Raw genomic sequence first — 12,546 nt, 5'->3', positions numbered from 1 at the left:
AAAATGAAACACAACGTTTGGCAGTTGTCCTCAGCAGGCAGGATGGACTCGAGTGTGTGACTTCATCCCTTGGGGCAAAAGGCAGCAGGGGGAGGGATGGGAGTTGCTGCCTCAGGGGAGGCTTTGGGGAAAGGTGATGAGGGGACTGGAACATCTGTCTGATGAGGAAGGACTGAGAGAACTGGGTCTTCTGTAGTCTGGGAAAGAGCAGACGGAGAGGGGGATCTCGTAAATGCTGATCAATACATAAAGGGTGGGTGTCAGGAAGCTGAGACCAGGCTTTTTGCAGTGGTACACACTGACAGGACAAGGCATAACAGGCACAAACTTGAACATAAGAGGCTCAATCTAAAGATGAGGAGGAACTTCTTTAAGGGTGATGGAGCGCTGAAACAGGCTACCCAGAGAGGTGCAGGAGTCCAGTGCTGCAGTCATTCAGAACCCACCTGGGCGTGTTCAGTATTCCAAGGTTGGAAGGGACCTCAAAGATCATCGAGTCCAACCTGTCACCACAGCCCTCATGACTAGAGTAGGTTCCTGTGTGCCCTTCTCTAGGTGAACCTACCTTAGCAGTGGGGCTGGACTGGATGATCTCCAGAGGTCCCTTTGATGGATATTGTGCAGCTGCTGTGTGCCTGCTTGGGTTGGTGATCTGTCCTTTGATAGTGAATTGCTTTATCAGTAGTTTTCAGTTGTGTTTCGCTGTTAGCTGTCAGTGTTATCAATTTCATTTCTGGCTATATCACCTAGGACATGTCTATGTCTTTTCCAACCTGGTCTATTCTATTCTATATTCTATTCTATATTCTATTCACAGTTGGAGATGTTGGTATTTCATTGGCCAAATATTCACCTGATTTCTGTCCTAAAACTTGTTCATATCTGTATTTAAACTCATGTAATGCAAAGTTCTGCTGTGAGTGAGAATCAGGCCTGTGATTGATAGGAATCACATGATAAATGTCCTGATAAAGTCAGTGCAAAACCACTTTAAAATAGTAAAAATATATTTACTGGAACGTTTGGGGAAGATTCTACCTAGCAAAAGGATTTTAATAATAGTAACCTCCAACCAACCAGCCTCAAAGCATTATCAGTCTCTGGCTCAAATCTGAGTTTTGAAACATAGGATGCAGGTTTTTCATCTTGACTTTTTGTTGTTGACTTCAGTACTGTGTTTGTAATGACAGACTTCTGTCTTCCTTCTTTACAGGCTCAGATTACTCTTCAGTGGGATGGTTACCTGGTGCTGAATCCCTGTGGCAGTCCACAACCATTTCATCAAGCAGTCAAAGCAATCCTGTCAGAAGACACAGTATAGCTTCAGACAGTGGGGACACTGGGATTGGTACCTCCTGTTCTGATAGTGTGGAAGGTGAGTTGAAATCATTGTGTTTTGGTTAGTTTTATGTTTCTGAGCGAGAAACAATCCCACATGTTTTAAAGGTATGTTTCCCTAAATGATGGTACTACTCCAAAGCTGTTTAGTGCATGCAGTTCTTCATTTTCCTGGCTGGACCAAGTAATTGTTTCAGTGAGGTTTAATTAATTTACTTCTGCATGAGGTGTGTGCATTAGCTCGCCTCTCTGCCACAAAGCCATACTTGTGTTAGATCTTTTGATGGCTGCAGCTCCAAGAAGTGCCAGATTTATACAGACAAGTGATATCCTGTACTACAGCACTTGATAATCAAGTGGTAAAAGCAGGAGAGGTTCTGAGTGAGCTGATGAAAGGACAGTGCTTTGTAGTATTTATTGTGTGTGTCAGCAAAGAAACCTTACTCATTGAGGCTGGGGTGACAGTGGTGTGCGGTATCTTCTCAGTTCTTCTGGTGGGAAATGCATTTACATTTTATTGCTTGGCAGTTGACACAGTCAAACATCTTTAAGGACAATTAACAGTATCTAAAGATTGTTAAAACTTAGTGTGGGCTAAATCATGATTACTCAGAGCTGAGCTTATCAGAGAGGGGTTCAGCTTCTAAGGTAGCAGCAGCTGTGGAATGTGCCACTGGAATTAAAGCTGAGAGAGGAAGATGTTCAAGGCCTAAGGTAAGGACAGTAGGACTGTGATATGCTTTCCTCTAGCCCCTTCCTGTGCCTGGTAGGGGTGACTGAAATGAGGAAGAACAGGAAGAGCTGGGAGAAATGAAGTAAGGAATGCTGAAATCCCTATGGGGGGCTGAGCATTCCTGAGGAGAGGTCTGAATGCCTCAGAGTTAGGTCTGTCAGGCCTCTTTGCACATGGGGAAATCCTTTCCACCCTCTTCCTGCTGCATCTGTCAGTTGGAAAGGAACTCCACAGGAGAGTCCTTAACAGCTTGCTTTCTGCCTATTTTAATTCCTAACCCTTTATTTGCTTTGGCAAAATTTAAGGTTTTACTCAAATTCTTTGGTGTAAAACTGAAGTAGTAAATGATTATTAATACAAATCCCTTACTGTTAGTTGTTTCCCCTCCCCTGTATTTTTCAAGAGGTATAAGGGGAATAAAGCTCTCTCATGGGGGGTGTATATATATGTTTGTGTGCATGTGTGTATATGTATGCATATATTTACAATCAGACTCACCCCTGTGTTGCACAATAGTATTTTAAGATGCAGCATTTGAATTCAACACGTGCTCTTCCCTCCCCTCTTGCTGAGGGCTTCCCCATTTTGAGGGGTGGGAGGAAGGAGAGGAAATGAAACAGCACCTCCTCATCAGATGTTCTCCTGGCTAAAGAGGAGAACAGAACAACTGTTCTTGGGGGGTGGGGTGGAGGGATGGCACACTGATAGAATGACAACTTTAATAGGCATTTGTTGCCAGTTGACTAATAAATTTACCAGATCGTTGTTACAAGCTGCTGTAGGGGTTTCTCCAAGAGGGGAAAAGCTGCAGCAATAGACAGTTCATGCAGTTCATGCCTCTAGCAGTAGCTGACAGTGGTCAGTTCTGCTCTACCCTTAATGTAATCGATTTCCTGCCACCTTCTCTGAAGAACTTTGAGGAGCAGAAAAGAAAATGATAAAGAAAAAAGGAGGGAAACTGAAATGTAAAATGAGAGTTAATAGGAGAAGCCAATGCCAGGTTTGGAAATGGAGTGTATATGCACATTTTTAGTGGAAAGTGCTTTTGCCTGTGCTCCCCAGTTGTCTGCATCTCAAGCTGCCCCTCCCCACATCCATGGGAAGAGTATCACTGTGAGCTGTGGGACTGCTGGGCCAGATTGGTAATAGCAGGCTTGATGCTGGCCATCTGCTCTCTACGTGGTGCTTGGGAAGGAGCCCATGGGGATTTTTCAGAGAGCAGTTTTTTTCACAGGTCAGCAGATCATTGCAATTTTAAACAATGCTCAGAGAACAAAATGTGGCCTTGCTGTTTCCTTTCTATTACACCTAGTAAAAATCAAATTTATTTCAAAATTAACATCTGCTTTTATTCTGGAAGTTGCAGCTGAATTGATTAGTACAGATCTGCAGTTACTAGCAAATGCACTGGTGCAGGGAAGGGAGCGCAGATGCATTTAAAAATCTGCTTTTACTGGTTTTCCTTGCATCTTCACACAGTATCACACAGTATCACTAAGGTTGGAAGAGACCTCAAAGATCGAGTCCAACCTGTCACCACAGACCCATGACTAGACCATGGCACCAAGTGCCACATCCAATCCCCTCTTGAACACCTCCAGGGATGGTGACTCCACCACCTCCCTGGGCAGCACATCCCAATGACGAATGACTCTCTTGGTGAAGAACTTTCTCCTCACCTCCAGCCTAAACTTCCCCTGGCACAGCTTGAGACTGTGTCCCCTTGTTCTGGTGCTGGTTGCCTGGCAGAAGAGACCAACCCCTTCCTGGCTACAACCACCTTTCAGGTAGTTGTAGAGAGCAATGAGGTCACCCCTGAGCCTCCTCTTCTCCAGGCTAAACTCTCCAGGCTCCCTCAGCCTCTCCTCACAGGGCTGTGCTCAAGGCCTCTCCCCAGCCTTGTTGCCCTTCTCTGGACACCTTCAAGTGTCTCAATGTCCTTCTTAAACTGAGGGGCCCAGAACTGGACACAGCACTCAAGGTGTGGCCTAGGCAATGCAGAGTAGAGGGGCACATTGTCTTCCCTGCTCTTGCTGGCCACATTATTCCTAATGCAGGCCAGGATGCTGTTGGCCTTCTTGGCCACCTGGGCACACTGCTGGCTCATGTTTAGGCGGCTGTCACTCAGCACCCCCAGGTCCCTCTCTGTTTGGGAGCTCTCCAGCCACTCTGACCCCAGCCTGTAGCTCTGCATGGGATTGCCGTGGCCAAAGTGCAGCACTCAGCACTTGGACTTGAATGCTGCTTCAAATTTTTCTTACTCATACTCTGTGTTGGGAACACTTACTCCTCCTGAAAATGCAGGTTTTAAGGAGTACTATCTGCGAGCACTACTGCTTGGCTAAAATCCTCTACTTTGTAGGGGACAAAGGCAAGAGGAAGAGAAATCTTTTCTGTTAAAATATCTTCAGCTGGTTTTCTGCTATGTTGTGCAAAGGTAGGAAAATCAGGAACTGAAATTACTTGTGAGTTTCATTGTTGAAGTTGAGCTATGCTGATGTGCGGTGGGGGAAGCTGAGGAGAGAAGTTTAGACTCTGTAAACGTGGGGATGCTAGTCTGGGTAGAATAGACCTAAAACTCTTAATTCAGAATGCTCTTAAGGATAGAAGTGCATTTTATCTTTGTGTAAACTGCAGTTCATGTGGGTTGGGGTTTTTTTTTGCTTCCTGTCGGGAAGTGGTTCTGGATTTGGATCAGCTTTTGAGAGAAACAGTTGCTATATTCTGTGTGGAGCAGGGAAAAGATTTTGTTAAGGTCTTCCCCAGAGTCTCTTCTTTTTAAACTTACCTCTGCTTATAAATCAATTCTGTCATTACTGTTTTAAACTTACCCTGTACAAATCTGACTGTAGTATACTCTTGCACTTTGATTGCAGCTGACTCTTCAGAAGTATCTCATATTCTCCGTTTAAAAAATACGGTGCAAGTGAGATGTGGAGCTCTGTGGTAGAGTAAGGAGGTTGTGTTCAGGATAACTCATGAAAGAAAAGTTGATGTCCAACAGCTGATCAGCTGTCAGACTGCCTGAATGGACTTGATCTTCTCCTTCTCACTGGCAACTCTGAAATTGGCAGACATAACATTTGTGGCTTATGCTTGTAGGGGCAAAAGAGCTCCCAACAGCAAACAGGTAACTGCTATGCTACGTGTAGGCCTTCAGACTTTGGCTGAAAAATTGTTGCTATTTCAGAAGTGAAGCTAAAAGAGGAAACAAGATTAAGGCAGGTGGGTGGCAGAGAAAAGCCTCCCTTGTAATGAGAAGGTGCAGGCATGAAGTTCTGAAAACTGTCAGTTACAGGATCTTGTGTCTTATCGTTGTGCAACTCAGAAGCCTTCCAAATGGAAGCAGATGGTGATAAAGTTCTAACCTTTTATTTCTCTAATTATCTACTTTAAATGCATGATCTGGATTAAAGTGCTTCTCCTACAATTTGCCATGCCTGTGAGGCAGAAGGTGTGGGTGGGATAGTGTGTGGAAATGTAGATCACAGCAATGAAGCATGAGGTTTCCATCAGTGATACCAGCATTTGCAGGTTTTAATAACCGTTGTGACGCCTATGCCAGCCTGCAGTCTCTGTAAACCCATTCTTTCACAAACATGAAGTCTATATTGTAAGCCTTTTTGAGACTGGTTTTATTTGGGTTACCTAATTAGGGAATTAGGGTCTTATCAGAAATTAAATGAGCTGTAAAGCCCAGCAGAGCTCTCTTCCTTTCTGCACATTCAGCATTTTGCCTTTTGAACAGGAGGGATCGGAACTAGGTGTTGGTGTGACGAGATACAGGGCCCATGGCTTTTGCAGGCCAAAGTAGTTTCCTCTGTCACAGGATGTTAGGGGTGGACCCCTTGCCAGATCAGGATCACTGAGGGCAGGTCACACAGGAACTCATCCAGGCAGGTTTTGAATGTCTCCAGAGAAGGAGACTCCACAACCTCTCTGGGTGGAGCCTGCTCCAGTGTTTTGTCACCTTCACGGTGAGAAAGTTTTTCCCTTATGTTCATGTTGAACCTCCTCTGCTTTAGCTTGCACCCATTGCCCCTTGTCCTGTCACTGGACATCACTAAGCAGAGCCTGGCTGCATCCTCCCAACACTCACCCTTCACATCTTTATAAACACAAATGAGGGCACTGCTCAGGCTCCTCTGCTCCAGGCTAGAGAGACCTATCTCCTTCAGCCTTTCCTCATCAGGGAGATGTTCCGCTCCCTTCGTCATCTTTGTGGCTCTCTGCTGGACTCTTTCAAGCAGTTCCCTGAGGTCTTTCTTGAACTGAGGGGCCCAGAACTGGACACAGTATTGCTGATGTGGCCTCACCAGGGCAGAGTGGGGGGAGAGGAGTCATTGTGTCTCTCTTCATGTAGGAATCTGAACAAGTGTGGTTTGTTACAATTGAAAATGCTGTTCCATGGCTATATATAGAGGTAGTCTTTGGGAGGGGAGTTTCACAAGTGGAGGTTGAGGGAGTATCATGGACTAGGTGCAGTGTGCCTCATATATTGCCAATGCGTTTTGTGTGGACCTCTCTGGAACACTAAACTGATAGAATGGGAACTTCTTTTAATGTTAGGAGACCCAGAGGAGTCTCTTGTCTCTCATTTTGAACTGAATATGTTACCTTTTTAAAGATGGGGGGGGGAAATCTAATTAGTTCAATTTAATTGTAGTATTTCTTGATACTCCAGGGAACGTGCTGCAGCCACCTCCAAAGGTACTGGATTTTGCTATTTCCAGCACTCTTCTTCCATCAGGGTCTGAGCATGGTATTCTGTAAGGGTTTTTTTCCCCCCTTAGAAAAAAGTAAATAATTAATATAGATATTAAATGTAGTGAAAATCAGAACTGAAATTGGAGACAAAAATCTAATTGTGAATATCTTGAGGGTGGTGTTCTGGTCAGTATGCTGCTAAAGGTAATGGGATTGAGAGTGCACAGGTCAGATGCTAATTTGCACTATCAGTTTTGATGCCAGGAAGCTGCAATAGCACAAGGATCCCAAGTCTTGAGAGCTGGCAGTGTACTTCATACTGACTGTCTCCTGTGGTCTGTAATTTTAGAAGATGATGGATTTTCAGAGAAGTCCCTGAATTTAATTGGGTTGAATTCAGTCTCCATGGCTTTGGATCCTGGCAAGTGCTGCCATAAATTTGGTGAATAGAATAAACTAGGTTGGAAGAGACCTTCAAGATCACCATGTCCGACCCTTCAACCAATCCAACCCACCTAAACAACTAACCCATGGCACCAAGCACCCCATCAAGTCTCCTCCTGAGCACCTCCAGTGATGGTGACTCCACCACCTCCTCAGGCAGCCCATTCCAATGGGCAATCACTCTCTCTGTATAGAACTTCTTCCTAACATCCAACCTAAACCTCCCCTGGTGCAGCCTGAGACTGTGTCCCCTTGTTCTGGTACTGGCTGCCTGGGAGAAGAGACCAACATCCACCTGTCTACAACCTCCCTTCAGGTAGTTGTAGAGAGTGATAAGGTCACCCCTGAGCCTCCTCTTCTCCAGGCCAAGCAACCCCAGCTTCCTCAGCCTCTCCTCATAGGGCTTGTGTTCCAAACCCCTCACCAACTTCATTGCCCTTCTCTGGACTCGTTCCAGCAAGTCAACCTCCTTCCTAAACTGAGGGGCCCAGAACTGGACACAGTACTTGAGGTGTGGCCTAACCAGTGCAGTGTACAGGGGCAGAATGACCTCCCTGCTCCTGTTGGCCACACTGTTCCTGATACAGGCCAGGATGCCATTTGCTCTCTTGGCTGCCTGAGCACACTGCAGGCTCATGTTCAGCCTACCATCAACCAGTACCCCCAGATCCCTCTCCATCTGGCTGCTCTCAGCCACTCTGACCCCAGCCTGTAGCACTGCATGGGGTTGCTGTGCAGAACCCGGCACTTGGATGTGTTAAGTAGCTTAATGATTTCAAGGGTAGAAAATAATTATTTGGGGCATTTTTGCTTGGTTTCCTTCCTCCCTGCTTGCCATATCTCATGTTGTGAAGCAGTGTCCTGCCCTCTCTGAGTCAGCTTTTCTGGGTTACTTGGGTATTATCTATCTTGACATCAGAAATGTGTACTTCACTTGTGCTGGATGCTTGTGCTTGTGCTGGATGCTGTTCCTTGTAAAAGAGGGAAATACAAATGTGAATGGACTTGAACGGATTTTAAGGGAGTTACTTCAGAATCCTGGTAGTTTATTTCCAGGATTTAATGGGTAGGAAAAAAAGATGCTGATTAAATTTCCACTAAGATAAGACATTGAAAAGTTGCTTCAAATGACAGTAGCATACTCCCTGTGTGAATCTGTGTACTCTGAACTTGGAGTTGGCTTGAACTAAGCTCGTGGCAATCGCTGGTTCCACAACTGAATGTTCTGCAGAGAGAAGTAGAAGCTGCTTGAAGTTCCTCCTTTCTTTTGTGGTGGTTTCTCCATAGAAACAAGCAGGCTGTGTGCACATGCTCAGTTTGCTTCACATAAAAAAAGCCCATAGTGGCAGGATTTTTCTCCAGCTAGTGGGAGTGTTCTGCCCTGTGCACTTGGTGAGTTTTGCCTTCAGCTAACATCAACCCTTGGTTTTTATAAAGAGAAGTCATCTTTCACAAGAAGTGACTCAGTGAAAGTAAATTGTGCTTACTTAGGATTTGGCAGCACTCACTTTGATGCTCTGCAAAATGTTACTTCTACCATGTATATTTTGGAGGCTGTGTCACTGAGTTACATCATAGTGAGTGTGTTTATGATGGTGCAGGAGGTTATCCCCTACTGGCAGGTAAGCCCCCATGCAGCCTCACACTCACTTGTGATACCCCAGTGGGATGGAAGGGAGGATCAGAAGGGCAAAAGCAAGGAAAAAACCAAGCCCCAAACTTGTGATTTGAGATGAAGATATCTTAATAAGGGAAAGGAGAAAAACAACCAAGCACTAATCAAGTGCTACAACAGCACAGCCAGCAGACCCCTGCCCAGCCAGTCTGTGGGCAACAAATACTTTGGATAAAACTGCCCCACCAGTTTCATTGCTGAGTGTGACATTTTATAGCATGGAATTTCTTTTGGTATTTCAGGTCAGCTGTCCCAGCTGTGTCCTTCCCCAACCTCTTCTGCCCCCCCCTCAGGGGGGGTGGCAGAGGCTTTGATGCTGTGAAAGTGCTGTTCAGCATTAGCCGAGGCATGGATGTGTTACCAACACCAATTTTGGTCACCAGGGTAAAACAGAGCCCCGTAGGGGCTGCTATGAAGAAGTAACTGTTGTAGCCAAACCCAGCATGATCTCTGCCCCTTATTCCATATCGTTTGCATTGTGCCCAGGTGAAATCTTGGGGAATTGTTTTTAATATGTCCTGTAATCTGTATCATTTTGAGCCTGGTGGACATCTCCTATTCTGACAGTAAAACTAAGGAGCACAAGATCATTGTATCACAAGACCTGGGCATGCCAAGTATCATACCTCTTTGCTGAGGGGTTTCTTGGAGGATTTTGCACTTTTCTTTGCTACTGTTGCATCAAATAAAACTTTGGCCTTTCTGTTTTTCTTTCTTTCTTCCTTTCTTCCCCTGCCCCCCCCCCCCCCTTTTTTTAAAGGGCTAACAGATAAGATTTTACTATGACAGAGTGTGCAGTAAACCATCTCATCTTGCTGTGGTGCAGAGGAAATTGCAGATGAAATCTGAGTCACTATGTACTGTGGTATTAAATACTTTATTTGCTGCTTTTTTTTTTTTTTGTCCTTGGACACTTTCAGAGCTCCTGGAGATGCTGATCATGTTCTCACAGCATCACTTTGCACTCTCACGTTGCTTGTGAAGGTTGCTCCTTGTTTATCTCCTCAGTCCCTAGAATATGTGTTCCTTTCTCACAGCCTCATACTGAGTGCTGCAGTGGACTTTTACTGGCCTTATAGATGTGGGGATTTCTGTCTAACTTTAGGTAGCCTTCCTTACCTGTGGTAGCTTGTTTACCTGGCTCTACAATCCCTTTTTATTTGCAGCTAAAACATACAAATGTAGAAGTAGCAGTTAATTAATTGTACATAAAAGTATTTGAGGAAGGAAATGAAGTAAATTAATTGTCAAGTAAATTAATGTTTAACTTTCCCCTGTAGAGGTGTATAAGGGAATGTCATCTCTTTGACAGCTCCTAGTTTTGCTGTTCTTTGCCCTTACCAGTAGTGAGGTTTTAGGCATGTGGTGCAAGATGATTCTTAATCAAAAATCCACCTCTGCTTAAGAGAAATTGGAGTGAAATGTATCAGGAGAATGGAGGTGAGATGCTTCTCCTTTTGAAATGCAGCCTTATAGCTGTGTACAAAAGATAACATTCTAGATGCTGTTTTGAAATAACCTGAAACAAGTCTGTACACAGTCTGAGGAGTCTTGGTTCTGCAAACCACAGAGACAAGGCATTCATGTCCAGTCTTTTGCCAACACCACAGGAGTTATTTACTGCATTCATTTGGATGTGCCAGGTAGCACCAGGTGACCTGTTGTGAAGATTAGCAGTTGATAAATTGAGTTGAAAGCTGCACTGAATTCAGAACAGGGCTGAAATGAACTTGTTGCTTAAGTTTTGTTTGCTTGTGGCCCTGTTAAGATCTAGACAATATCAATAGTGTTGGCACTGCCAGGGGATAAAAAAATAAAAGCCAAAAACTGGAGGCCCTGTGTTCCCTCCTGGCTGTGGGATGGTCACTGAAACAGAATAGTGAAGAGCCTTTTGATTGCAGGGTGAGTTTGGACCCTTGTTTGTTTCTGTTTCATTTGAGAGAAACTCCTTTCAGCTCTGTAACTTAATAAAAAAGTATCATGCTGCAAATAGGACCTCTGAAGATGTTGCAGTTTGAAGCCAGTTGCTAAGAAAGCCTTAGGATATATCTCAATTCAAAAAGGATTTAATTTTTTTTGGGGGCTTTGTTTTATGATGACTTCACAGTGATGCTGAAAACAGAATGTCTAAGTTTTGGAAGAGTGGGTTTTAAATGGGGAGGGGGGTTAAGTATATTTTTGTTTGTATAGTAAGTCTTGCCTACTGCTCTTTAAACTTCTGTGATGCTCTTTTTTATTTCACTTCAAATTTGGCTTCAAGGTAGGTCTGATTTAGCTGCATATAGCTCCTGAACTTGCTTTTGTCCAGAATGGCATTTAGTTCAAAAGGCTAAAGTTGAGCCTCATCCTCTGAATGGCAGAATATTGGCTCCTGTGACAGCAAACTTGTGTCTTGATTTGCTGTAGGGGTTTTTTGTTGGTTTGTTATCACAGTATCACTTAGGCTGGAAAAGACCTCGAGGATCATCGAGTCCAACCTATCAACACAGACCCCATGACTAGACCATGGCACCAAGTGCCACGTCCAATCTCCTCTTGAACGCCTCCAGGGTCGATGACTCCACCACCTCCCTGGGCAACCCGTTCCAATGATGAATGACTCGCTCGGTGAAGAACTTCCTCCTCACCTCGAGTCTAAACCTCCCCTGGCGCAGCTTGAGACTGTGTCCCCTTGTTCTGGTGCTGGTTGCCTGGGAGAAGAGGCCAACCCCTTCCTGGCTACAACCACCCTTCAGGTAGTTGTAGAGGGCAATGAGGTCACCCCTGAGCCTCCTCTTCTCCAGGCTAAACAATCCCAGCTCCCTCAGTCTCTCCTCATAGGGCTTGTGTTCAAGGCCTCTCCCCAGCCTTGTTGCCCTTCTCTGGATACGTTCAAGTGTTTCGATGTCCTTCTTAAACTGGGGGGCCCAGAACTGGACACAGGACTCAAGGTGCAGCCTAACCAAAGCAGAGTAGAGGGGCACAATGACCTCCCTGCTCCTGCTGGACACCCTCCTGTTGGGGTTTTTTTTGTGTGCCTTGTTAGAGAGTTGTGGATTGGCTTGTGGATGCCTTCTCCTTGGAGATGCTCCAGGCCAGGCTGGATAAGGCCTTGAGCAGCCCAGTCTAGTTGGTAGGCATCCCTGCCCGAGGCAAGGGAGGTTTGAGTAGATGATCTCTGAGGTCCCTTCCAACCTAAGCCACTCTAGGATTCTATGAAGTCATTTAGCAGAGAAGCATTGAGATACTTTTTTTTCCTCTGAAACTTACTGATTTGTGAGGCTGGTTAAATCACTTAATTTATCTTTCATATGTGCTTATATAGGTAGTTTCATGAATATGAACCAGACAGGAATTAGTACATGTGGTTATATGTACAGCCCAGCTTGTTTATTCTAACATCATTAATCTTTTAGGCTTGTAATAAGTGAGAATACCAAATCAATTCTAAAAATAGTGTGGTACAGAAGGACAGGATGAAAACCATTTGGGGTTTCTGTTGAGAAGCTGTTTTGCATTCAGTGTTTACTCCTACAGTTCTGTTTCCACTGCTTCATCACAGTGTAGTTGTGCCTCAGCTGCCTCCAGATGCTGGTCCAAGAGGCAGAAGAGAATTCAGCAGTGCTTGATTGTTTAAACAAAAAGTAAAAATGTATGGACTGTGAAGCAT

At 44.8% G+C, this 12,546-nt stretch overlaps 1 protein-coding gene across 2 annotated transcripts in view; it reads left to right on the top strand.

Moving 5' to 3' along the window:
* CEP85L (centrosomal protein 85 like) overlaps nt 1-12,546 on the top strand; it is a 114,488-nt gene that overhangs the window by 18,871 nt on the left and 83,071 nt on the right. For both annotated transcript variants that reach the window (XM_068162310.1, XM_068162311.1), the window contains exon 2: nt 1,214-1,375. In XM_068162310.1, the coding sequence (XP_068018411.1) occupies nt 1,214-1,375 (162 nt within the window). The remainder of the gene's footprint in view (nt 1-1,213; nt 1,376-12,546) is intronic.

The sequence above is a fragment of the Melanerpes formicivorus genome, unplaced genomic scaffold (genome assembly GCF_026170545.1).
Source record: "Melanerpes formicivorus ecotype bairdi unplaced genomic scaffold, bMelFor1.0.p_v2 SCAF_63, whole genome shotgun sequence".
Classification (NCBI taxonomy): Eukaryota; Metazoa; Chordata; class Aves; order Piciformes; family Picidae; genus Melanerpes; species Melanerpes formicivorus.
The sequence above is the reverse complement of the archived record's forward strand: the minus strand, read 5'-3'. Positions and strand labels throughout refer to the sequence as shown.